Source organism: Gymnoscopelus microlampas (genome assembly GCF_963454915.1).
Source record: "Gymnoscopelus microlampas genome assembly, chromosome: 4".
In the NCBI taxonomy this organism is placed as follows: Eukaryota; Metazoa; Chordata; class Actinopteri; order Myctophiformes; family Myctophidae; genus Gymnoscopelus; species Gymnoscopelus microlampas.
The window spans coordinates 53,278,506-53,303,305 of NC_139941.1; the positions used below are offsets into that span (position 1 = coordinate 53,278,506).

The window sequence follows — 24,800 nt, forward strand, 5'->3', positions numbered from 1 at the left end:
AAGATTCAAAAAGTGTCCGAAATTGTCCAAAATAGCAGACCTTCAAGCTCACACAACACATTGCATTGTGAGCTTGTAGATCTGCTATTTCGTGTCAGTTTAGATGCTGTGAAAAATGCTGCTCACCTGTTTGGCATCTTCCACAAGGTGATGCAGGAAACTGTCTGGTGGGCCCTATAGAGGGTGGGGGGGGGGGTTCACCATTAATACTAGTGAAAATAATAATAATAATAATAATAATAGATCTATCTCCTTTACTTGTTTTGGGGGCACACACATGAAGCCCAGATATGTTGTATTACTGTCAAGGTTTCGATCTGAAGATCTTCATCAGGACTTTCTTAAATGCAATAATTCCTGATGAACATCTTCAGACAGCGATACAAAATAACGGAGCTTGTTCTACCTGTGTGCAGACTGCATGCACTATCTTTGCATGCTATAACAGTTAGGGGTTACGTGTGTTGCTCAAGGACACTCTCTCTACTCTACCCATTCAGCACCCTGCAGAGCCATATGAATAAACATACAGCAGAACAAACACACTGGCTACTTTGAAGAGAATAAACAATCTGCTAAATACCAAAAGAGGAACCCCATCTAGATGATTTTCTTAAGGGAAGTTATTATCCCAGAGTGATTAAATATTAAACATGCTTTCATAGCCATAAGATGAAGGCAGTGTATGAGCAGACCCATATGACAAAGAACTGTGTAATCTCCAGTGCATGGTCAAAACAAACAGACCATGAATAAGAATATTCACCAGGAAATAATAGTTCATTTCTGGTGCAAAACACTTAAAAGCACATTGTTTGTTATTCCTATCAAGTGGCCCGCTGGGTGCACAAACAAAGATGTTCCTGTGTTTACATTCCAAAGACAAGGCCTTGTGGGAAAAGAGGAGGAAAGGACAGAGTGAGAGAAACTAAAGCACTGTGGGCTGAAAATACTGATGCAAATGGTTGCATTAATAGAGAAACATTAATGTTGTAATAACCGTATTATGGAGAAACATAAAGAATAAAGTGTCATAATAACCGTGTTATAGAGCAGTGGTTCTCAAACTTTTTCATGTCAAGGACCCCCAAATTGACACTTATTAGCCCGCGGACCCCCATTTGAAAAGATATGCCAGAGACCCCCATAAGAGAAGATTTTTACGGCTCTAGCAGTGATTCAACCAACCATTTTAATTTCAAGGACCCCCAGTTTGACATGCATTAGGGCTACGGACCCCCTTTAATGGCATCTCTATCTCTGGGACCCCAATTCATATTGTAAAATCAATGTCAATGTAACTCTGAGAGTGTACAAATGGAACCAAATGGACCCGTTAGGGTCCATTTGGTTCCATTTGTACACTCTCAGAGTTACAGACCCATAAGGGTCCATTTGTTTCCTATCCATCATTTAGTTGGGGACCCCCTGAAACCCCCTCAAGTACCCCTTGGGGTCCCCGGACCCCACTTTGAGAACCAATGTTATAGAGAAACATAAAGAATAAAGGTTCATAGTAACCGTGTTGTAGAGCTCCTCCAGGCGGGCCACAGTGAGGAACCTGCTCATGGTCATGCTGTTCTCTATCAGCAGTTTGACAAACCCAACCCGGTCCATGACCAGAGCGTCCAGCATGGCCTGCTCCAACGAACCCACCTGCACATCACATGATCCTCATCACAATATTCATCACATCTTTCCCAAATATTGTGCAGCCCTATAACATAGCATTGCATAACATAAAATAACTTAATATAAAATATAATGTAATTATTAAACTAGAAAAAGTACTTCTCAGAGCACAGATCTCCGCCAGGTCAGGTAGGTTATTGTGGGCCAGCAATGTTCGGAATTCGCCAATCAGGATGGAATATGAAAAATCAGACAGATCCGTCCTGATCACATGACTATAGAGATAATGTGTACCAATTTGTGTGATGTTTGGACAAAATCTGTACGAGCAATATAAAAAAATGTGTTTAGCAAAACTCCTGCCTCCTGGTGGCGCTATAATATATAAGGCTGATGCAGGGCAGAGGTTTTTCCTTGGCCTCTGGGGAGTGTGCGTGCGATGTTTCACGCCGATTGGTGCAGTTATAGGTCTGTTATGCCCCCATGAGGCTGATTAGAAACATGTAGGGTGGCATTTCTTCTTTGGCCTAGTGGGAATGTGTGTGCAAAGTTTCACAGCAATCGGACGCTGCGTTCATAACTTTGACGCATTTTATTCATAACAGACCACTCCTGCAAACTTTGGAAGCCAATCTTAGCCAATCAAGATGGAATATAAAATATCGGACTATCCGTCTTGATCACATGACTATAGAGATAATGTGTACCGATATGTGTGATGTTTGGACAAAATCTGTAAGAGTAATATAAAACAAAATGTTTTATACATCCTGGTGGCGCTATATCAGGCCGATGTGATACATTTGGGGCAGAGGTTCTGCTCTGGCATCCAGGGAGTGTATGTGCACAGTTTCACGTCAATTGGGCCGGACACGCACACACACACACACACACATGGACGGACGGATGGAAGGACAGGGTGCAAAACAAAGTCTCGGCCACACCTTCGGCCTGGCGGAGACAATACAGTTATCACAACCTGCAGTGAAACAAGTGAGAAATGGTGTTAGTGTCACCTGCCAGTGTTGTCCGTACACCAGGACATGTTTCTTAGCGATGTCAGCTCTGTCCCAGGCTAGCACCATGCTAAGCTGCTCTGCAGGGCTGGCCTTGGTACCTACCAATCACACAGACCCCCCCTATCAATTACATAGACCCCCAATCAATTACATACTGTAGACCCCCAATCAATTACATAGACCCCCAATCAAGTACATAGACCCCCAATCAATTACATAGACCCCCAATCAATTACGTAGACCCCCAATCAATTACGTAGACCAGTGGTTTTCAACCTTTTTCATGCCAAGGACCCCTAAATTGATATACATTTGTCCGCGGACCCCCATCTGAAAATATTTTGTGCCAGGGACCCCCAGAAGCAAAGATTTGAGTTAAATATGAAACAGTAAATCAGCGCGATGTCAACCAAAAAGCATCATATTTGCTTCCTTTTTTTTTATCTCATAATTTTTATCCCCCGATTTTGTAACCCTTTTTTCACCCGGTGCCAATTTGCTAAGTGATCCTGGGCACTACACTCCCCCCACCAGCCAAGGGAGGCCAGGGCCGAGCTCATGCCTTCTTCAATGCATGAGAGCCAACTGACCTTCTTGTCACCTGACAGGGGGGAGTTTCCCCGGTAGGACGTAGCGCGTGGAAGGAACACGTTATTCCAACCAGTTCCCTTCCCCTCCATCAGGCGCCCCGGCTGACCAGGGGGAGGCGGTATAGTGACCAGGATTACTACATGTTTTTGTGAGGGTATTAACTACCCTAGGAGACACGGGGAGAACATGCAAACTCCACACAGAGTAGGCCCTTTCGCCAACCCCACCTAGGGTATGGGCGCTGGTGACGCGGAGGAGAAAGACACACCCCCAGTGCCCACAGCGTCCCCGGCGGGAATCGAGCCCAGGACCTTCTAGCTGTGAGGCGACAGCGTTACCGACTGCGCCACCGTGCCCCCCATATTTGCTTCCTACTTGTCTTTTGTATAGGTTCACAGGAAATGGAAACATTTTACCTTTTAGTGTCGTGGTCAAAATGGCAGAATCTGGCGTCTGCTGGTCCTCTGACTCAGAGTCAAAGATGGTGATCTATTGTTCAGACACATGTATTGAAAAATGTACCTTTAAAACAACAGCTATCAACAAAACGCCAACGGGAAACCTCATTAGCCACTTAAACCCTCTATACTTAGTAAACTAATACTTGAAAATGAACACTGGTACTCACAGAGTTTCTGTGAGCTTGTAGATCTGCTATGAACCCTGTATACTCACAGATTGTCTGTGAGCTTGTAGATCTGCTATGAACCCTGTATACCAGTGGTTTTCAACCTTTTTCATGCCAAGGACCCCTAAATCGATATACATTTGGCAGCGGACCCCCATTTGAAAATGTTTTGTGCCCAGGACCCCCAGAAGCAAAGATATCAGTTAATTTTCACTTTAAAAAATATAAATATTCAAAGATATGCACAGTTTTTCAAGGTTTTTCAAAAATAGCAGATCTACAAGCTCATAGCGCGGCACTCGGTGCCACGCTATGAGCTTGTAGATCTGCTATTTTTGAATAGCCAAAGCTAAGTGGTTAAAAATGATTGTGACGCTATATGTTAACTCATTTCGCTGGGGACCCCCTGGTACCCCCTCAAGGACCACTGGTGGTCCCCGGACCACTGGTTGAAAACCACTGCTGTATACTCACAGAGTGTCGGTGCTCCATGCAGTCCAGCAGCAGTCTGTAGAGATGAGAGGCCTCTGTCATCTCCACTCCAAACACCTTCCCAATCCTCAGCAAGAAGAACTCCTCAATGTCAGCATCCAGCTGCCTGTAAGGCGAGAGCACACAGTGAACACATGGCACCGTCTGTCTGTCTGTCTGTCTGTGTCTGTATCATGTGTTGTATACCAACTAAGGGGCCAGCTTCTGAGTTGTAAATTGAGGCTGTATAGGAAGTGATAGTTCATATGAATGGCCTGTATTCTCACTGTTTCACCCCTGCTGGTGTCAGAAAGAATTACGCTCCATTCAAGCGGATGGGTTTTTACCGAACTTTACACTTGATTGTATTACCTTAATAAACATTGTCATAAATACTATATGCTTCCAGTCGCTGGTTTAAAGTCTTCTTTCAATCACCATGATATGTGTTTTGGTAAATTATGGTCCCATTTATTTTAAAATTGATGATAAAGTAGGGTATGCTGTAGGAGAGGCGTGGCTATCTTGTGATGATTGGATTGACAAGCTACACAACCAATAGCATTCATTTCCTACATCCCCGCTCTGGCCCCAACCAATAGCGTTCATTCATTTCCGGTTTCTTATTTGCATATTCTGACCGGATATAGAAAGATGGCGGATTTGAAATAGTTGAAAAATAGGCTTCATTTACGGTCTGTAGAGTCTATGGGCGTAACTTTGTCCATTTCTTTTTTTACAGTCTATGACAGTGGTTTTCAACCAGTGGTCCGGGGTCCACCTGTGGTCCTTGGGGGAGTACCAAGGGGTCCCCAGCGAAATGAGTTATCATAGCGCCACAATCGTTTTAACCACTTAGCTTTGGCTATTCAAAAATAGCAGATCTACAAGCTCATAGCGCGGCACCGAGTGCCGCGCTATGAGCTTGTAGATCTGCTATTTTTTGAAAAATCTTGAAAATGTGTGCATAGCTTTGAATAGAAATATTTTTTAAAGCCAACATTTTTTACTCAAATCTTCGTTTCTGGGGGTCCCGGGCACAAAATATTTTCAGATGGGGGTCCGCGGCCAAATGTATATCAATTTAGGAGGTCCCTGGCATGAAAAAGGTTGAAAACCACTGGTCTATATGATACCAACCTCTCCACGGCGGTCTGTTTGTGTAAGAAGGCCAACAGGTCGGCGGCTCTGCCCGACCCCTCAAACACTAAGACAGGCACGGGGGGCACGCTGCTGACGTAGTCCAACACCACAGACAGCATGGAAGGACCCCCCTCCACCACCACACACACCACCGCCACGCCCTGGTTCAATCCTACAAGGACACACACACACACACACACACACACACACGCACACACACACAGCAGAACACCCTCGTTGAAGCCTCTTTTTGTATACCCTTTTTCTCCCCAATTTAGTCGTTTAGTCCAATTAATTCCCCCCTTTTTTTTATTCCCCTAACATCTCCAGAGAGAGAATGCGTGTGATCCCATTGGTTCACCGATCTGTCCGTCAGCCCCCGCCCCGTCAACTAGAGTTCTCAACGGGCCTGAAAATTAAGGCTCGGCCCTAACTGGGCCCGACTGGGCCGGCCCGATGTTAGGCCCGAAAGCCCGAAAAAACCCGAGGGGGGAAAAAATAAGATTTTTTTTTCTGTTCTGAATGTGTATTTATCTATTATCATTATTATTTAAAAAAATCATTAAAAAATATATATATATATTTTTTTTTTCATGGAGCCCGAGGCTCGGCTCGGCCCGACCAATTAGCATACTTTTGAGGCCCAGCTCGGCCCGAAAATGTCGGGTCGGGTCGGGCCCGGTCGGGTTCGGGTAGAATTTGAGAACTCTACCGTCAACACAACATTTGGAGCGACGCCCACTGCGCTCTGGTTGGTTGGGGAAATAAAACACTTCCTATGCCCGGAACACCGACTCGCTGCTCCAGGCTTTTATTTTTGAGCAAAAATAAAAAATAAAAGCCTAGAGATTGAGGCTAGTAAACCTGTGACAATAAAGTTGATTCTGACACACACACACACACACACACACACACACACACACACACACACACACACACACACACACACACACACACACACACACACACACACACACACACACACACACTCACGGGGGTGTATCCTCTGCATCTGGATGTGTCTCTCCAGCCTCCTCCTCAGACCCTCCTGGCAGCCATGTTTTCCCACGGTTCCATCGTCCACCAACAGGAAGTGGGAGTGGAAACCGTTCAGACACGCCCTCTTACTCAACGGGTTCCCCAATGGCTGGTACGGCCTGAACACCTGCACCAATCACAGAGCAGCGTGACGCAATAAAGACTAATGTATTAGGAATATTCAATGTGGGAATAGAGGGTATGCGTGTGACATCATCATCAAACCCGGAAGTTATGCAGGAATGCCACTCGCTTTGCCACTCGATGTGCCATTGACTTTAAGCATGCGCATACCCTCTATTGGGCTGTCATGAGTATGTTACTTGACGATTAATTGTCGCCCAAATAATTGCGATTAAGGATTTAATTGTGTTTCTGTGGTTGGACATTATTGGAACATTATGAATAAAAATTACATTTCTGTTTCTACTTTTAGGCTTGGTAAACAAAAGGTGCACAGGGCAGGAATGACAAATAAAACATATTTAATTACTCTATACTTTTTTTAATTACATTTTTTGTGTGGTTAAGGAGATATTTCACCCCAAAAATGTTTTTTCCCCTATCAATTAGACGCCCCATGGAGTCTTGAATTCATGGATATTTTTTTGTTTTTGTTGCATTCCTAAGCCAATAATTTGATGACCGGCGGTGGCTCCGGTAGGAGACACAAAGAGTCAACTTTGAGTCATCGAGCGGGTCACCAAATTATTGGCTAAAAGAAAAAAATATTATTTTCGGCAATCCTGAAAATAAAACAGGGCTTTAAACTGTTCCTCATTTTGATGGCGGACCCCCTGGAACCCCGTCAAGGACCCAATGGGGGTCCCCGGCCCAGTGGTCTAATAAGCATCTTATAATGACTCACGTCTCTGCCGATCAGATCGGTGTTGTTGTCGATGACCCCCCAGGGTGTGACCGCCACGGCGTTCCTCTTCCTCAGGTCATGGGTGCCGTATGTTTTCACCGCCTCGCCCACATACCTGGACACTCCTGTAACATCATGGATACCATGTTTACACTGGATACAGCATGGATACCATGTTTACACTGGATACAGCATGGAATACAATGTTTACACTGGATACAGCATGGATACCATGTTTACACTGGATACAGCATGGATACCATGTTTACACTGGATACAGCATGGATACAATGTTTACACTGGATACAATGTTTACACTGGATACAGCATGGATACAATGTTTACACTGGATACCATGTTTACACTGGATACAGCATGGATACCATGTTTACACTGGATACAGCATGGATACAATGTTTACACTGGATACAATGTTTACACTGGATACAATGTTTACACTAGATACAGCATGGATACCATGTTTACAATGTTTACACTGGATACAATGTTTACACTGGATACAGCATGGATACCATGTTTACACTGGATACAGCATGGATACCATGTTTACACTGGATACAGCATGGATACCATGTTTACACTGGATACAGCATGAATACAATGTTTACACTGGATACAGCATGGATACAATGTTTACACTGGATACAATGTTTACACTGGATACAATGTTTACACTGGATACAATGTTTACACTAGATACAGCATGGATACCATGTTTACAATGTTTACACTGGATACAATGTTTACACTGGATACAGCATGAATACAATGTTTACACTGGATACAGCATGAATACAATGTTTACACTGGATACAGCATGGATACCATGTTTACACTAGATACAGCATGGATACAATGTTTACACTGGATACAGCATGAATACAATGTTTACACTGGATACAGCATGAATACAATGTTTACACTGGATACAGCATGGATACCATGTTTACACTGGATACAGCATGGATACAATGTTTACACTGGATACAGCATGAATACAATGTTTACACTGGATACAATGTTTACACTGGATACAGCATGAATACAATGTTTACACTGGATACAATGTTTACACTGGATACAGCATGGATACCATGTTTACACTGGATACAGCATGGATACAATGTTTACACTGGATACAGCATGAATACAATGTTTACACTGGATACAGCATGAATACAATGTTTACACTGGATACAGCATGGATACAATGTTTACACTGGATACAGCATGGATACCATGTTTACACTGGATACAGCATGGATACAATGTTTACACTGGATACAGCATGGATACAATGTTTACACTGGATACAGCATGGATACAATGTTTACATTGGATACAGCATGGATACCATGTTTACACTGGATACAGCATGGATACCATGTTTACACTGGATACAGCATGGATACAATGTTTACACTGGATACAATGTTTACACTGGATACCATGTTTACACTGGATACAGCATGAATACAATGTTTACACTGGATACAATGTTTACACTGGATACAGCATGGATACCATGTTTACACTGGATACAGCATGGATACAATGTTTACACTGGATACAGCATGGATACAATGTTTACACTGGATACAGCATGAATACAATGTTTACACTGGATACAGCATGGATACAATGTTTACACTGGATACAGCATGGATACCATGTTTACACTGGATACAGCATGGATACAATGTTTACACTGGATACAGCATGGATACAATGTTTACACTGGATACAGCATGGATACAATGTTTACATTGGATACAGCATGGATACCATGTTTACACTGGATACAGCATGGATACCATGTTTACACTGGATACAGCATGGATACAATGTTTACATTGGATACAGCATGGATACAATGTTTACACTGGATACAGCATGATACAATGTTTACATTGGATACAGCATGGATACCATGTTTACACTGGATACAGCATGGATACCATGTTTACACTGGATACAGCATGGATACCATGTTTACACTGGATACAGCATGGATACCATGTTTACATTGGATACAGCATGGATACCATGTTTACACTGGATACAGCATGGATACAATGTTTACACTGGATACAGCATGGATACCATGTTTACACTGGATACAATGTTTACACTGGATACAGGATGGATACAATGTTTACACTGAATACAGCATGGATACAATGTTTACACTGGATACAGGATGGATACAATGTTTACACTGGATACAATGTTTACACTGGATACAGGATGGATACAATGTTTACACTGAATACAGCATGGATACAATGTTTACACTGGATACAGGATGGATACAATGTTTACACTGAATACAGCATGGATACAATGTTTACACTGAATACAGCATGGATACAATGTTTACACTGAATACAGGATGGATACAATGTTTACACTGAATACAGCATGGATACAATGTTTACACTGAATACAGCATGGATACAATGTTTACACTGGATACAGGATGGATACAATGTTTACACTGGATACAGCATGGATACAATGTTTACACTGGATACAGCATGGATACCATGTTTACACTGGATACAGCATGGATACAATGTTTACACTGGATACAGCATGGATACCATGTTTACACTGGATACAGCATGGATACCATGTTTACACTGGGAACAGTACAGCACCACTTCTTAAAGGGACTACACCATGAATTTGAACTTTTCCTTCTTTTTTGTGTGTTTTTGGTCTCCCCTACGGCCTACCTCTCTTCTATCCCAAACAAATACCCCAGTTTGAACACTCAGGCTTTCACAGCATATCTGGGGTTTTCTGTAAATTGGTCTCAAAACAGACCAAAGTGATTTTCACCCAGACATGACGTCACGTCTGGTAAAATCCCTCCCGTTTTTTAAGTTCCAACTTTAAAAAAAAATAAAAAAATCCAGCCAGTAAGAATTGTAGTTGGTAGTTTTGACCCTGCTTTCTAGATGTCATTACAATACATGTTGGAAGAACTGTGTCAAAGTTAATACAGGATAAACACATTTAAATTCGTGATACACACGTTTGAAGTGAATGGAGCAGCAACTTTTAGATTGTTTCTTTTTATAGGAGACGTCAAAAGACGTCATTGGCACTCAATGAGTTGTTAATGGAAACCAAAACTATTCTCCTCTTACCGGTGTTGATGCCGTCGGTGAGGATCCACGCCCCCGTGCTTTGGGCGGCGGTGACCAGCCCCTTGCCGAAGGCCTGCTGGACCTTAGGGGACAGGGGGAAGTTCTCCGAGCCTCCCTGGACCGTGATGAGGAGCTTGGGTCTCTCCATCTGCCATTCCCTCAACATCAGCTGGAGCACGGCCTCTGGCTTGGAGTCCACGGCCACGCGCACGTACTGCAAATACATACATACATCTGTGTCACTTTAGATGTCTTTGGCCATTCAAAAATAGCAGATATACAAGCTCATAGCGCGGCACCGAGTGCCGCGCTATGAGCCTGTAGATCTGCTATTTTTGAAAAATCGTGAACATTTGTGCAAATCTTTGAATATATATTCTACAAATGTCGTCTAAATCCTAACAGTGTTTTTGAAAACATGTATGTTGCTGTATCAGTGGTGCTCTAACTTTTCCATGTCTAGGACCCCCAAAATTATATGTATTTGGCCGTGGACCCCCATCTCAAAATATGTTGTTCCAGGGACCCCCAAAAGCACAGATCGGAGTTAAAAATGTTCACTTTAAAACATATGATGATATATATATATCTGAGCCTTTGATTAGACAGGTTGATATGAGCAGGTGCTCTGAGCCTTTGATTAGACAGGTTGATATGAGCAGGTGTTCTGAGCCTTTGATTAGACAGAGATCTGTTATTGAGCTCAGCGATCATTATTCAGAAAAAATAACACACTGCTGAATTCAGCGATCGACCAATCAGAATCAAGCATTCAACCAAGCCGTGTAATAATGAGGGATAAACCCAGACAGTGTGATTATCAGACCCCAACGTGTAGCACAGCTGACAGACTGTATACAGACCTTGGCCCGGCTGGCGAACGTGGCAATGTCCTGGAAGTCTATGGTCCCATAGGCGTTGGTGGGACTGGCCTGTGTGTGGCGCTCCATGGACCACTCCTCCTCCTCCTCTGGATGTCCGGGACCCCCAGGACACAGGGACATGGGAGGAGGGGCCCCAGGACACAGGGATATGGGAGGAGGGTCCGAGGCCTGCAAGGAGTGCTCCCCTACCAGACGACCACAGTGGCATCTGACACAAGGAGGCAGAGGACCATTAAAGGGATAGTTCACCCCCAAAATGACTTTTTTACTATCGATTAGTCACCCCATGGAGACTTGGATTGAACACGTGCCTGGTCTGTAAATGGATGCTTTGAATTCCAGAGCAACAATCAAGTTCATCTCATTCATCCAACATCTCATTCATCTGATGGAGCTCCACTACTCTGTGGTATACATATTCATTTAAATATGTATATTATATTATTATATAAAGGTTGTCCATTGCAGTGAACAACGTCCACATCTCATTTAAGCTGATAGAAAATGATACCGTATTGCATTAAAATAAGAACAAATGTACAGTACAAGGGTGTTTGGAATTTACAGCTAAACATCTACGAAAAAAACGACTTTTCAGACTGAACTTTATGCTGTGTTCATACACACACACACACACAGACACAGACACACACACACACACACACACACACACACACACACACACACACACACACACACACACACACACACACACACACACACACACACACACACACACACTTCTGAAACATATCGTACCTTATCAAGTTTTGGCATACTTGGCATGCTGGAAAGCATCTGGAAAAAAACAAAAACAGGAAATGTCACATTAGAACAGAAAGAGGAAGGGAAGTAGACAGACTGAACACCAGACATTACTGCTCCATCAACATGTCTGATCCTTAGTGGTACTGTAGTATGATATGACCAGAACAAATCTATCCTAACAAATACAAATTGTATTGGATTTTAAGCCATGTCAGTCTATTATATGCATTCAGTGATGCAGGCAGGGTTTGATTTGTAAAAAAAACAAAAAGCTAGAAAATGTGCTCCTCGGAGCACAAGTCTCCGCCAGCAAATATTAGAATTTATTCCGAGATTTGAACTTTGATGATAGGCGTTGCGCCTTTGCTTCTTCATCAGTTTGCAGACAATGATTAGCTTCTTCAGTTTGCATAATAAGAGTTAGTTGCACTGTCTCATCAACTGTGACTGGAAAATACTGTTCTTGATTAATCCTGTCTAAGCTATTTATATTACACATTGTGATGACACCAGTGTGTCTACATAATGTATTGCTCCGCCATTTCTCAGCCATTTCGTGATTATTCCTGTCTTACCTCACTTTGAAAGAGACCAAGACTCTTTCAAAGTGACACATCTATTTATATATTTATAGGCCGTTATACGTCATGCGTCTCACTAGCCAATCAGAGCACACTCTTTCAACGTATTGTTACGTGTCACGTGAGGCTTGACCAATGTTAGCTTGGCCGAGGGGGGGACGGGGACGGAAAGTGAAAACATAGTCTCCTGGCGGAGACAAAAACAGAAGGGGGGTATTTTCTTGACCACTTAAGGCCTGTATACCTGTTTGTACGACACATACGGTAGCTATTTTTGCTATTTTTGAATTTATTTGAAATGTGTGTTACCTGTGAAGGTCCCTAGAGGATGGAATGAACTTCAAACACTCCCTCTTGAAGAACGTCTCTTCAATCCAAGACTTCCTGGACTGCAGAAGAAAAGACAAAAACTAATTGTTTAGTTATATATGCCACGTCAAAGAGTGTACACACACACACACACACACACACACACACACACACACACACACACACACACACACACACACACACACACACACACACACACACACACACACACACACACACACACACACACTGTACTCTTCTCCTGTCTCAATTTACAATGACAATTTAGACATTTAGCAGATGCTCTTACAAGTGTCAAAGTGTGTGTGAGAGAGAGAGAGAGAGAGAGAGAGAGAGAGAGAGAGAGAGAGAGAGAGAGAGAGAGAGAGAGAGAGAGAGAGAGAGAGAGAGAGAGAGAGATTAGCCTCAAAGAAAGTAGAATATAACAGGTAAACAAATTAAACTATAGCCTCTGTCTAATGAAACAACCTGCTATCTAATTCACATTCTTAACATAAAATCAAATAACTTAAAACAAATCTCAAGTGTCTCTCACACACACACACACACACACACACACACACACACACACACACACACACACACACACACACACACACACACACACACACACACACACACACACACACACACACACACACACACACACACACACACACAGCATCATCATCATCATCATTCATCACCGCCCTGCTTAACAGATGTTATCAGACACCTTTTCCGTGACGCTCATGGCAGAGGTTTCGGTGAAGCTGCTTTGCTCTTAAAAACGAAAATTAGAATGAGGTTTGTGTGTGAACCTCCAGTGGGCTGGATGTTCACTAACACAGGGAGGAGGGTCACTTCCAAAAGAAACCTACTACACTACAGGGGCAGAAATAACACCCACCGGATGTTTGACATAATAGTCTCACAGCCTGAGCCTGTTTTTTTGTTTTAACCACTTGAAACTTACAGTAGCATCCTTATTCTGTGTATGTGTGTGTGTGTGTGGGGGGGAGGGGGAGATTTGCCGAAAATAAGCAATCTGCAAGCTCACAATGAGCGTGTGTAGATTGGCTATTCTTGCCAAAGAGATTTGGTGTAGAGGGGGGGGGGAAAGAGCGGACCAAGTACAGAGTCGAACCCCCATCGTGTTTGCAAGTATACAGGATCTATCCACTTGAACACTAGCATCCCTATTCTCGAGGGGAACATTTTGTCCCAAGGTGCGCCGCATTGTGATCTGCAAAGTGACAAGCTTACCCCTCATCTTTTTGGGCATTTTTTACTATTTTGAAAAACATTTTGAAATAGTCAAACTACAAGCTCACACCGTGTCAATGTAGATCGGCTGATTGAACTATTTTGAAATGTTTTTCAAAATTGTAAAAGGCATAAGGGGTAAGGCAAGATAGGGCACTTGGTGTAGATGGGAAAAAGAGCACACCAAGTACATAGCCGACCCCGATCATATTAACCAAGTACAGAAGGTTTCAGCGTTTAATTGTCCTGCTCTGCTCATGTATAGCCTGCTGTTTCCCTGCCCGGCCAGACAACAACAATGGCCCTGTAGGGTAGGAAACAAACACATATCCGTTTCCTGACATTTGTACACATGGGTCAAGGCTGGTGGAGCTACTCCCTCTGTCTGCCTGCCTGCCTCTGTCCACACACACACACACACACACACACACACACACACACACACACACACACACACACACACACACACACACACACACACACACACACACACACACACAAGCTGAGGTTTACAACAGGCTAGTGCAGGGGTCTTCAACAGGGGGTCCGGGACCCCTAGGGGGTCCTCAGAGTTACTACAGGGGGTCCGCCAAATCTTTGTGAGATATGATTTTTTTTTTACTTTAAACACTTTGAACCCTATAGCATCCCTTTTCTGAGGAGAACTTTAGCCAAAAATAGCAGATCTACAAGCTCACAACTCGCAGCGCGTAGATCGGCTATTTTTGGCAAAGAGGTATAGGTGTAGAGGGAAAAAAAAGAGCAGTACCAAGTAAACAAAAAAGTTTAATCTGAAACTAAATGTAATACAATATAGAGGGGGTCCCTGCTTCATCTCTCTCTCAGCTAGGGGGTCCTTGGCCTGAAAAGGTTGAAGACCCCTGGGCTAGTGTTTGTGTATGGGCAATGGATGGATAACTTGTTGTTTGTTGTCATGCCACGCCCCCTGTGACAAATGAAGTGGTGGATGGATAGTTAGTGAGAGACAGACAGACAGACAGACAGACAGACAGACAGAGACAGACAGACAGACAGAGACAGACAGACAGACAGACAGACAGACAGACAGACAGACAGACGGGGGGTGGGGTAGGAGAGAGAAAGAGAGGTGTGTGTGTGTGTGTGTGTGTGTGTGTGTGTGTGTGTGTGTGTGTGTGTGTGTGTGTGTGTGTGTGTGTGTGTGTTGCATCACTCAGTCCTGATAAGACCTGCAATGGAATGTTGAATTTGTCAGATTTTGCCAGAATGCTTTCTCTCTCACATGCACTGCTCTCTGGTTCTGTGGGTCTGGTGGTTAGAATAGCTTCACATTGTTTGTATAAGCTATAGCTACCATTAGGCTATCTTTTCCGGAGGTGAGGTGGTGGTCGGTGCATAACAAACACATTGCAAATGGGACGCGTCTAATTTAAACGCGTCTAAGCGGCGTACTGGGACCGGGCGGGCTTATACTGACATGAAATAGCAGGTACACACAGGTGTAGATATTGGAAAATTGGAAATAATTAAAGTTCCTTTCCCCTTAGTATGGCAGAGCCTTTCCAGTACGCCAGTTTACCTCTACTCCACTACATCTCAGAGGCAAATATTATACTTTTACTCCACTACAATTATTTGAAAACTTTAGTTTACTAGTTACTTTGTAGATTTTGATTATTATTAAACATACATTGCTCGCTTCAGCCCTGTATATATTTTGGCCATTTGAAAATAGCCGATCTACAAGCTCACAATGCGTCGCACCGCGACGCATTGTGAGCTTGTAGATCTGCTATTTTCAAATTATTTTCAATACATTTTATACATTTGAAAACATGTGAGATGGGATGTTCTGCACAATGAGTACTTTCTACTCTTGGTACTTTAAGTACATTTTGGTACCAATACTTTTGTACTTTTACTCAAGTAGCCTACATTTTTTATTCTGGACTTTTACTTGTAACAGAGTATTTTTTACATTGCAGTATTGATACTTTTACTTAAGTAAAACATTTGAGTACTTTTTCCACCACTGTAGAACACATCCATAAGCTGTTTAACCTGCTATTTCAGGTCAAAATGTCTGCTGTGAAAGAGGTCAGTTTATAATAAGCCTACAGAGCTAAGTGACTGCACTTAATTCCAGTCTAAAGCAGTTTAAACATCCTATAAAGTAAATCAGCACTCACCATTGCTGCTGCAGAAACACATTCTCATCAGACCTTTGTGAAGGGAGAAGGTTTTCTTCCTCTTCATTATCAGCCTCTGGTCCAAAGGTCTGCTGGAGTCTTTTTCACGTCGCCTTGAACAGTTCGTGACCTCCTCCTTCACACCAAGTTAAAGCCCCTTTGTTCAACAATTTACACTCTTTGTAAAGCAATGACAACCGAGATAAATGAGCAGCGCACTGCAGGTACAGGTGGCTGGCAGATAGGCAGACAGACAGGCAGGCAGGCAGGCAGGCAGGCAGGCAGGCAGGCAGGCAGGCAGACAGACAGACAGACAGGCAGGCAGGCAGACAGACAGACAGACAGACAGACAGACAGACAGACAGACAGACAGACAGACAGACAGATGTTGTGTGTGGGACTCTGTGATAACAACCACATACTATAGTTTCCTTTCATCAGAGTCCCTTCGCCAAAAAAAGCAGATCTACAAGCTTGCCATTTTCACTAATAAATAGTGCTCCCCCCTCCCAGAATATGTATGCTGGGGTTCAAGGGAACAATTATTGACGTAACAGTAGTTTACAGGGACAATTGTGTTGTTTGGTAAATTTAAACACCAGTATTTTCAGGACAAAAGGTTTCAGTATTGGCTCTCTCAGATAGATACTACTAATATTTACACAGTGCGCGGTTGCTCTTTCTTCCGTGTTGGATTCAATGAGCAACGGAGCTGGAGTTATTGTATTCAGGTTGCAGAGATTTGACATGAATATGTTGTCTGACTGTCCCCACCGGTTTCTACAAATAAACGGGTGAACAGAGACGAAGCATTGTGTGGTTCTTCTGAGCAGCACACCGAAAACAGAGGGTTACGCATGCAGTTCTTATTAACCCTTTAAGACCTGGAATGCATCTGTGTGTCATTTTAAGATTTCTTTGGCTATATATAAATAGCAGATATACAAGCTCATAGCGTGGCACCGAGTGCCGCACTATGAGCTTGTAGATCTGCTATTGTATTATTTATTTTGGAAAAATCTTGAAAATGTGTGCAAATCTTTAGTTTGAATATATATATATAGTTTTTTAAATCAAAAGTTTTTAACTCAACTTCTGGGGATTTTACAAATGTCTTCTAAATCCTAACAGGTTTTTTTCCCTAAAGTTTTTTATTTTTTTATTTTTTTACTTATGTTGCTATATTATTATCAATGGTTTTCAAACTTTTTTCATGTCAAGGGCCCCCAAAATAATATGTATTTGACCACGGACCCCCTCCCATCTAAAAATGTTTTGTTCCAGGGACCCCCAGAAGCAAAGATTTGAGTTAAAAATGTATATAAAAGATTTGCACACATTTTCAGGATTTTTCAAAAAAATAGCAGATCTACAAGCACTCGGTGCCGCGCTATGAGCTTGTAGATATACTATTTTTGAATAGCCCAAAGAAATCTTAAAATGACACAGATGCGTTCCTTTCCCGGCCTTGCCCAGCGGATGTCGCTATTCCACCTCCTGCAAGGCAATGCAGGCTACAGAAAAATGTACTCTCCAAGTCCATTATAGGCACTTGTTGTGTTATACAGACTAGTGCAGTCACTATTCATCCACTATTCAGTCACTATTCATGCACTTGTTGTTGGGGCGGTGTAGCCGCCCCCTATAAGTGAGTTTTGGACACCGACCAAAATATTTGTGTACCCCCTAACCCTTCCATTGTTAATGCAAATCGATACTTTTGCAAAGTCAGCCAATCACATTACAGCTAGTGTCATCACCACTAACTGTAATGTGATCGGCTGACTTCGCAAATTCAGGACTGTGATTGGCTAGCGAAACACATGACACATGTGCAGCCCTATGAATAGCAGTATGGACTTTAAAAAAAGGATCACACCCAGTGTGATTTTGTTATAGATAGTGCAGTTCCGTCACTGAACTGCACTATTCATTCACTTGTTGTGTTATAGACTAGTGCAGTCACTATTCATCGTCATCCTCTGACTCCTTTTTTATGTGGAATTGTTGACATTCCTCAAGTTGACACAGTCCACAGACAGTAGTAGGCCTACATAGTTGTCCATATCTACTACAAGAGCAGCGGAGTGTCTGGTAGGCAGTGCAGAAGTTACAATGAATGACCCTCAAAAATGAATGCTTCTGGAGCAGCATTCATTATTCAGCTTCAGCAGTTAGGGTACAAGTACAGGTAAGCGTAGGATTTTGTTATGAGGATAGTTTTATGCATAGCGGCCCACCCTGAGGTAATTTACCCATGTTTTAAACTTAATTAATTAATAAATCACTGTATTTTGGACATTTAACCTTGTGTTGACAGGTTGTGTTTTGGAACTGGGAAGGAGGGAGTCCACTCTTTGTTGCGACTTAACAGGCAAAAATAAAAATCTAAGAAAAATCTATCCAGATACATTGCGTCTATGATGTATCAGGTGTTTCATTAATCATTGAACATTGAATAAGTCTATGGGAGTGCCATAACTCTCAATGGCTCTGGACAGATGTAATTTCTTCCGGGTTGTGAATTGTGAGGGGCGGGGCTTATTTGGGGCTTCTGTGAAACGTTATGCATCACAGAGGTGACGCATTTTGCGTCACCTCCGTGCGCAACCCAGTGAGTCAAGCCCATTGGTCAAAGCCGTTTTTCGCTCGTTTGTGACAGTGGCCCCAGGGCGTTTTAAGCTGCAGTACCTATGAATGGCCAGCATGTCAGCTGATGACATGGCCAGCAATGCGCTTCAATGCAACCTCTGGGTTCTGGGGGCTTGCTCTAGACGTATCAATGGCATACACCTCCAAATGTGGGCGTGGTTTCAGCTCCATCCAATCCCCAGTGACTCACTGTGCACAAGGTTGCTGCTGATTGGTCCAGAGATGGTTCAGAGATGTTGTCAGTCATGACTGCCAGTTCCCACCTGATGTCATGTGGTAGTTCAGACTGCTGCAGACCATACTGAATAACTGCTAGCTTACATAACGTCTTGAGACTAGGACTCAGATCTAAGATAAGCAGGTCATCACATGCATGACATGATGCATGTGGTGCATCACGTGCTACTCCACCAAAGAGGATGATACGATCTCCCACCCTGCATCTGCCCATCCCACTTCTCCCAGACGGCATTTTCCCCTTGGCCTCAACCTTCTTCCAACAGAAGGTCTCTGGATTGAATTTCCACAGATCTTGAAGGGCCGGTATGGTTCACGTCCTTCGCCAGCAAAAATGTACAGCTCTCCATTGTAGGCAAAGGCTGCGTGGGACTCCCGTACTTCTGGATGAGGCTGTGCAGATGGCTTGCTGCTCAGCCAGCAGTTGGTCTCTGTGTCAAACACTCTGATGCTGTAGTATCTATATGCAATTAAATCACAATACTCATGGCGCGATCTTCCCCAAACACAAACATCTTTGTCCCGATGATGGTGGCAGAGTGAAATTCTGAACTGAGCTCTGCAGTGCCTCCGGTGTTGATTAAAGACCACACCATGGTGCTGGTGTCCAGCTTGTACATGACAGCGTGTAACATATATTCTTCCCATGCCTCATTCCAGATATCCCAGCCTCCATAGACATACATGACCTTCCCCAACACACAGGCTGAAAGGCTTCTCATCAATGGTGGGACAGTCCCATAAACCTCAGGCCTGAACCATCTGTGGTCGTCTACGTTGAATCCATAAAGCTCATTGCGTGTCTCCTGCTCCTCCTTTAGCGTATCCCCCCCCACAGACGTAGATGGTATCTTCTATGAGCACGGCAGTGTGATGGATGCGTGCCGGGGGGACCTTAGCGGGCCGCTGTCCTGTTTCGGTCGTCACCGCGGGCAACTTGATCCAGCGCAGAGCCACCGTGTTGAAGACGTGAACATCCATCTGATCCGGGATCGGCCATTCTTCATCACTGTCTTCATCACTTTCTTCAGTGTAGAACTCCGTCCCTCCAAAGGAGTAGACCTTGTCCCGCCCCACCGCCACGGCTGCAGGTTTATCTCTGTTCAGTGCTGCTCTTCCCAGAGGCTCCGCCCAACACAACATTATCACGCAGCCATCGATCAAAGTGGATCAAAGTGGATTATTTGAGTATTTTCTCTGTCAAAGATCTTTCTGGATTCCTTCCCTACTGTTTGAGGGAGGAAGAAACATCAGTGTGCTACCAAGACATTGTTGTAACCTGCTAGCGAACGAGATCAGTATGAAGAATGGAGTGTCATTAGGTGCTGTGAACCTTATATTGTACGTTGTGACGTCACAATCCGCGAATCTGTACGGTTGGCCAATCACGGAAACTGATGACCTAATATGGTGTCTGGAACACTTTTTCTCTTTAAATGTGTAGCCAAATGTAGATAGTCCATAATTCAAAATTAAATTTTGTGAAATTACAACAGTATTGGTATCAAAATGTACTTAAAGTTCCAAAAGTAAAAGATCTACAAGCTCACAACGCGTTGTGAGCTTGTAGATCTGCTGTTTTCAAATAGCCTTGGTATAAAATAGGGCTAAAGTTGTTTTACAATGTAATCATTTATATCTGCAAAGTAACTAGTAACTAAAGATTTCAAATAATTGTAGTGGAGTAAAAGTAAAACATTTGCCTCTGAGATGTAGTAAAAGAACAGAGATTTGGAAATACTCCAGTAAAGTAAAAATACCTCAACATTGTATTTATTACTGTTACTTTACACCACTGGTATGCAATTCCCCTGAGCACAAAGAGAGGAATCTAAATATACCTTTAGAGGGGGGGGGGGGGTTCATCCCATCCTAGCTTACAATAACAGTATTGCATCGGCCTATAAATTGGTTTTCAGAAATAATCATGTTTTACATTATTGTAACTAAAACAGTGAATTTATTCAGGTAAAAGAACATTACTGACGGATTGACATACTGTAAAAGCAGCAAAATAAAAGATAGTAGCATAATTACCAAGCTATAGGTTTTCAACTGATTGTGAACCAGGGACCACCCTGATTAAGAATCAACCAGGGCAGTGAGGGGACCACTGTTGTGTTGGGTGGGGATATGGGCTAAGATCAGTCTCTTTGATAACACTTGCTATGCATCCCATGTCTATAATGCATTATAATCAGCTTATAACACTGTATGATTATTGTTATAAGAACTAAAATATGCTTGACACTTTATAAGACTGTTTCTCAATCAATTGTTCATGGACACATGTTCTTAAATATTGACTGAAATGTTATGCAGCACATTGTGGAGTGATTGAGAATGTATCTTGCTTTATCCAGCCTTCTATATTAAACTAATGTTAACTGATATCCTGATTTGCAACATGATGTATGAGTGAGCAGACACTCCCTATTACATGGACACATTTCCTAATAATGATAACTAACACTTCCCCTTCTAGAGATTCTAACTCCCATTTCTGTGGAAGTTCTTGACCTCCTACTTGGGGGTCTGCGGCCACATACATATCTAAAATGTTTTCTAAATCCTAACAGTATGTTGCTATATCAGCGGTGCTCCATCTTTTCCATGTCAAGGACCACCCAAAATGATATGTATTTGGCCGCGGACCCCCATCTCAAAATATGCTGTTCCAGGGACTCCCGGAAGTACAGATCGGAGTAAAAAATGTTCGCTTTAAAACATATATATTCAGAGATTTGGCCACCACCAAACAGCCCCAAAGACAAAAGAAATGTCTTTGTCGATGGGTTCCCAGATTGCAGACAGACACTGTCGGTTTGAAAAAAGAGTTAGAGTTCATGTGATATATATATATATATATATTAGGGCTGGGACTCGATTAAAAAAAAAATCTAATTAATTAGAGGCTTTGTAATTAATTAATCTAAATTAATCGCATGTTTAATCGCATATCAATATTTGACCTGAGAAGCAATTTATTTTCAGTTAAAACAGATTTTGGTATATGAGTGAATCAATGAGTGAATACATAAGTTTAAGCAACAAAAAATAGTTCTGCACACAACCGTGTTTTTATCCACGCGTCCATCAGAGAGTTTTTTAAATCTAAATTTCCCATCCACTGGGCCAAGCAAAGCAGTATGATCGGCTTCTTGTCCCATTGCGTGCACTGGGGTGTGTTGGCTGTTGGTTGGTGCACTGGTATGATCGGTACGCCTGAAACTCGTCCAGTGAGGTTCTGTGGTGCATAAACTAAGCGCGATTAAAATGCGATTAATTATTTTAATCGCGTTAATTTTCTGTAATTAATTAATCTAAATGAATCAGTTAAAGTCCCAGCCCTAATATATATATATATATATATATATATATATATATATATATATATATATATATATATATATATTGATCTGTTATACTGCACTGTTCTATATTGTTTATGGGTGATGTGCAGTGTTATGATTGTGCCACAGTGAGGCGCTAAGGTGCAGGGTATAGGACGCATGCCTGCGTCCTATGTTCTAATTATATTCATGTTCACCACCTGTGAGGAATGAATAGTTCATACAGTGGGATCTGTCACTGTGAGACTGATGTGTGTACAGCCTACTAATACTACACATGCCAGGCTTGGCTAAATGTGTTCCATCTCCATAGTTTCCTCCGAATGCAACGTTAGCTGCAAAAGTATATTAACTTTAACACAAAGAATGGATTACTTTGTTTGATGGGAAACGTTGCGAAATCACATCCAAGATAAACACCTGCATGTGAATCGCCCATGTTACCTCGTACTGCCTCTGTGATGCGGTCAGTGGCGTGTTCTAGGTTTTTCCGGAGGGTATACGGTACGATACGGTGCGCGTGGTCGTGGGTATACGCTCTCGCGTTTTCAATGGATGAAATGGTTATTAGACTGTATACGCTTCTTCCCCAAAATAATCTGGACTGTGTACGCCGGTAGAACACACCACTGGATCTGGTCCATTTGAAGAAATAATCTAGCGAGGTGAGAACATGGAGAATGCAGGGCTACATTTCCAATCACAATTGTTTGGCTGAAGATCCATACTATCCGTCATGTTATGGTTTAAACTTTCAGGGGAGCTGGTCATTAGTGTGCTTTGTTCAGACTGACTCTGACTTGCGCTAAAGTGATAGCCTAATTGACTTGACCTACTTTTGCGCTGCACACTGACATGCTGTCATTAATTAGCCTGGGATCCAGCCTGCTTCGCTACGTTCGGCGGACTTTTATTTCTCTCTTCACTACTCAGTCTGGAATGCACCCCATTGACTCGTTTTGCAGAACTACACTGGAACTACATATGTTACGTTAGGCAACGTCGTTGCTGATTGGATGTTGTTCAAACGAATGACGAATCACAACGATCACACTGTTTTTTTTTGTCCCGCCCCGCACCACAGACCAATCAGAAGCCACGGCACGATTCGAGACGTTGACTGAGTAGCGAAGAGAGAAATAAAAGTCCGCCGAACGTAGCGAAGCAGGCTGGATCCCAGGCTAGTCATTAATTACTTGGGAGCAGCTTTCTAAGATTCCAATGCGTGTGTGTTTGTCAGTGTGTCCCATTCATATCTCAGGCACCTTTTGACAGATAAACTTCAAACTTAGCGTGTGTCATCGATCACTCGGGATGTTAACTTTTGTGTCAAGTGAGAATTCCTTCAGACTGGCAGTTGTCCAGAATCGAAAATCCTGTCTCCCTGACTCTCCCAATTATGAGGTCCATTAAATCTCTGGGTGTGTATGTGCGAGTGGGAGGAGGTGTAGGTATCTGCTTCCCCAATATGCCATTGACAGAGTCACATTTATGCTTTTCACTACAGCATGTAGTGACCTACAGTGACCTGTACAATGTGGAGACAAATCTCACTCAACAAATAGAGACCTGTCAGTGTGCAACATTGCAAGAGCTCCTGTAATTGCATATAAGCTGGCTTTTAATGTGTTTTTTAATATCGCATAAATAGCATGATGGGCTGCCCTGCAGACACACACAAAAGAGTGTGGCAAAATACGGTATATAAAACATAGATCTTAACATTATGTTATATAATTCTGGTGCAGTAATGCCCTTTCTCTTTTTCTTTTTCTTCTTTTTTTTAAGGTATTAAAAAGGTTTTAAAAGTCCTTAAATTGTCACTTTACTCTCATCTGGGGACCCCCCCAAAATCATGTTGGGACCCTCCAGGGAGTCCCACTACAGAACTTATGTTCTTAATGTCTCCAAAACACAATGCAACACCTTCCATTTGAAATCTGACATAGTTGTACATGGTGGACACTTGAACCTTCTTCCTGGCTTATGTTTCTTCTCAGACAGACTTGATCATCA

General features: G+C 42.7%; 1 protein-coding gene across 2 annotated transcripts in view; it reads right to left on the minus strand.

Annotated features, from left to right (window-relative positions):
* The window catches only part of trpm6 (transient receptor potential cation channel, subfamily M, member 6), a 66,916-nt gene extending 50,191 nt beyond the window's left edge, over window positions 1-16,725 (minus strand). For both annotated transcript variants that reach the window (XM_084055929.1, XM_084055928.1), the window contains exons 1-13: window positions 16,543-16,725; window positions 13,109-13,188; window positions 12,210-12,248; window positions 11,430-11,658; window positions 10,567-10,780; window positions 7,391-7,515; window positions 6,478-6,649; window positions 5,482-5,656; window positions 4,345-4,468; window positions 3,659-3,731; window positions 2,649-2,749; window positions 1,522-1,656; window positions 127-174 (exon numbers count right to left, since the gene is read on the minus strand). In XM_084055929.1, coding sequence (XP_083912055.1) covers window positions 127-174; window positions 1,522-1,656; window positions 2,649-2,749; window positions 3,659-3,731; window positions 4,345-4,468; window positions 5,482-5,656; window positions 6,478-6,649; window positions 7,391-7,515; window positions 10,567-10,780; window positions 11,430-11,658; window positions 12,210-12,248; window positions 13,109-13,188; window positions 16,543-16,545 — 1,518 coding nt within the window. In that variant the 5' untranslated portion in view covers window positions 16,546-16,725. The remainder of the gene's footprint in view (window positions 1-126; window positions 175-1,521; window positions 1,657-2,648; window positions 2,750-3,658; window positions 3,732-4,344; window positions 4,469-5,481; window positions 5,657-6,477; window positions 6,650-7,390; window positions 7,516-10,566; window positions 10,781-11,429; window positions 11,659-12,209; window positions 12,249-13,108; window positions 13,189-16,542) is intronic.
* Window positions 16,726-24,800: the final 8,075 nt, after the last annotated feature.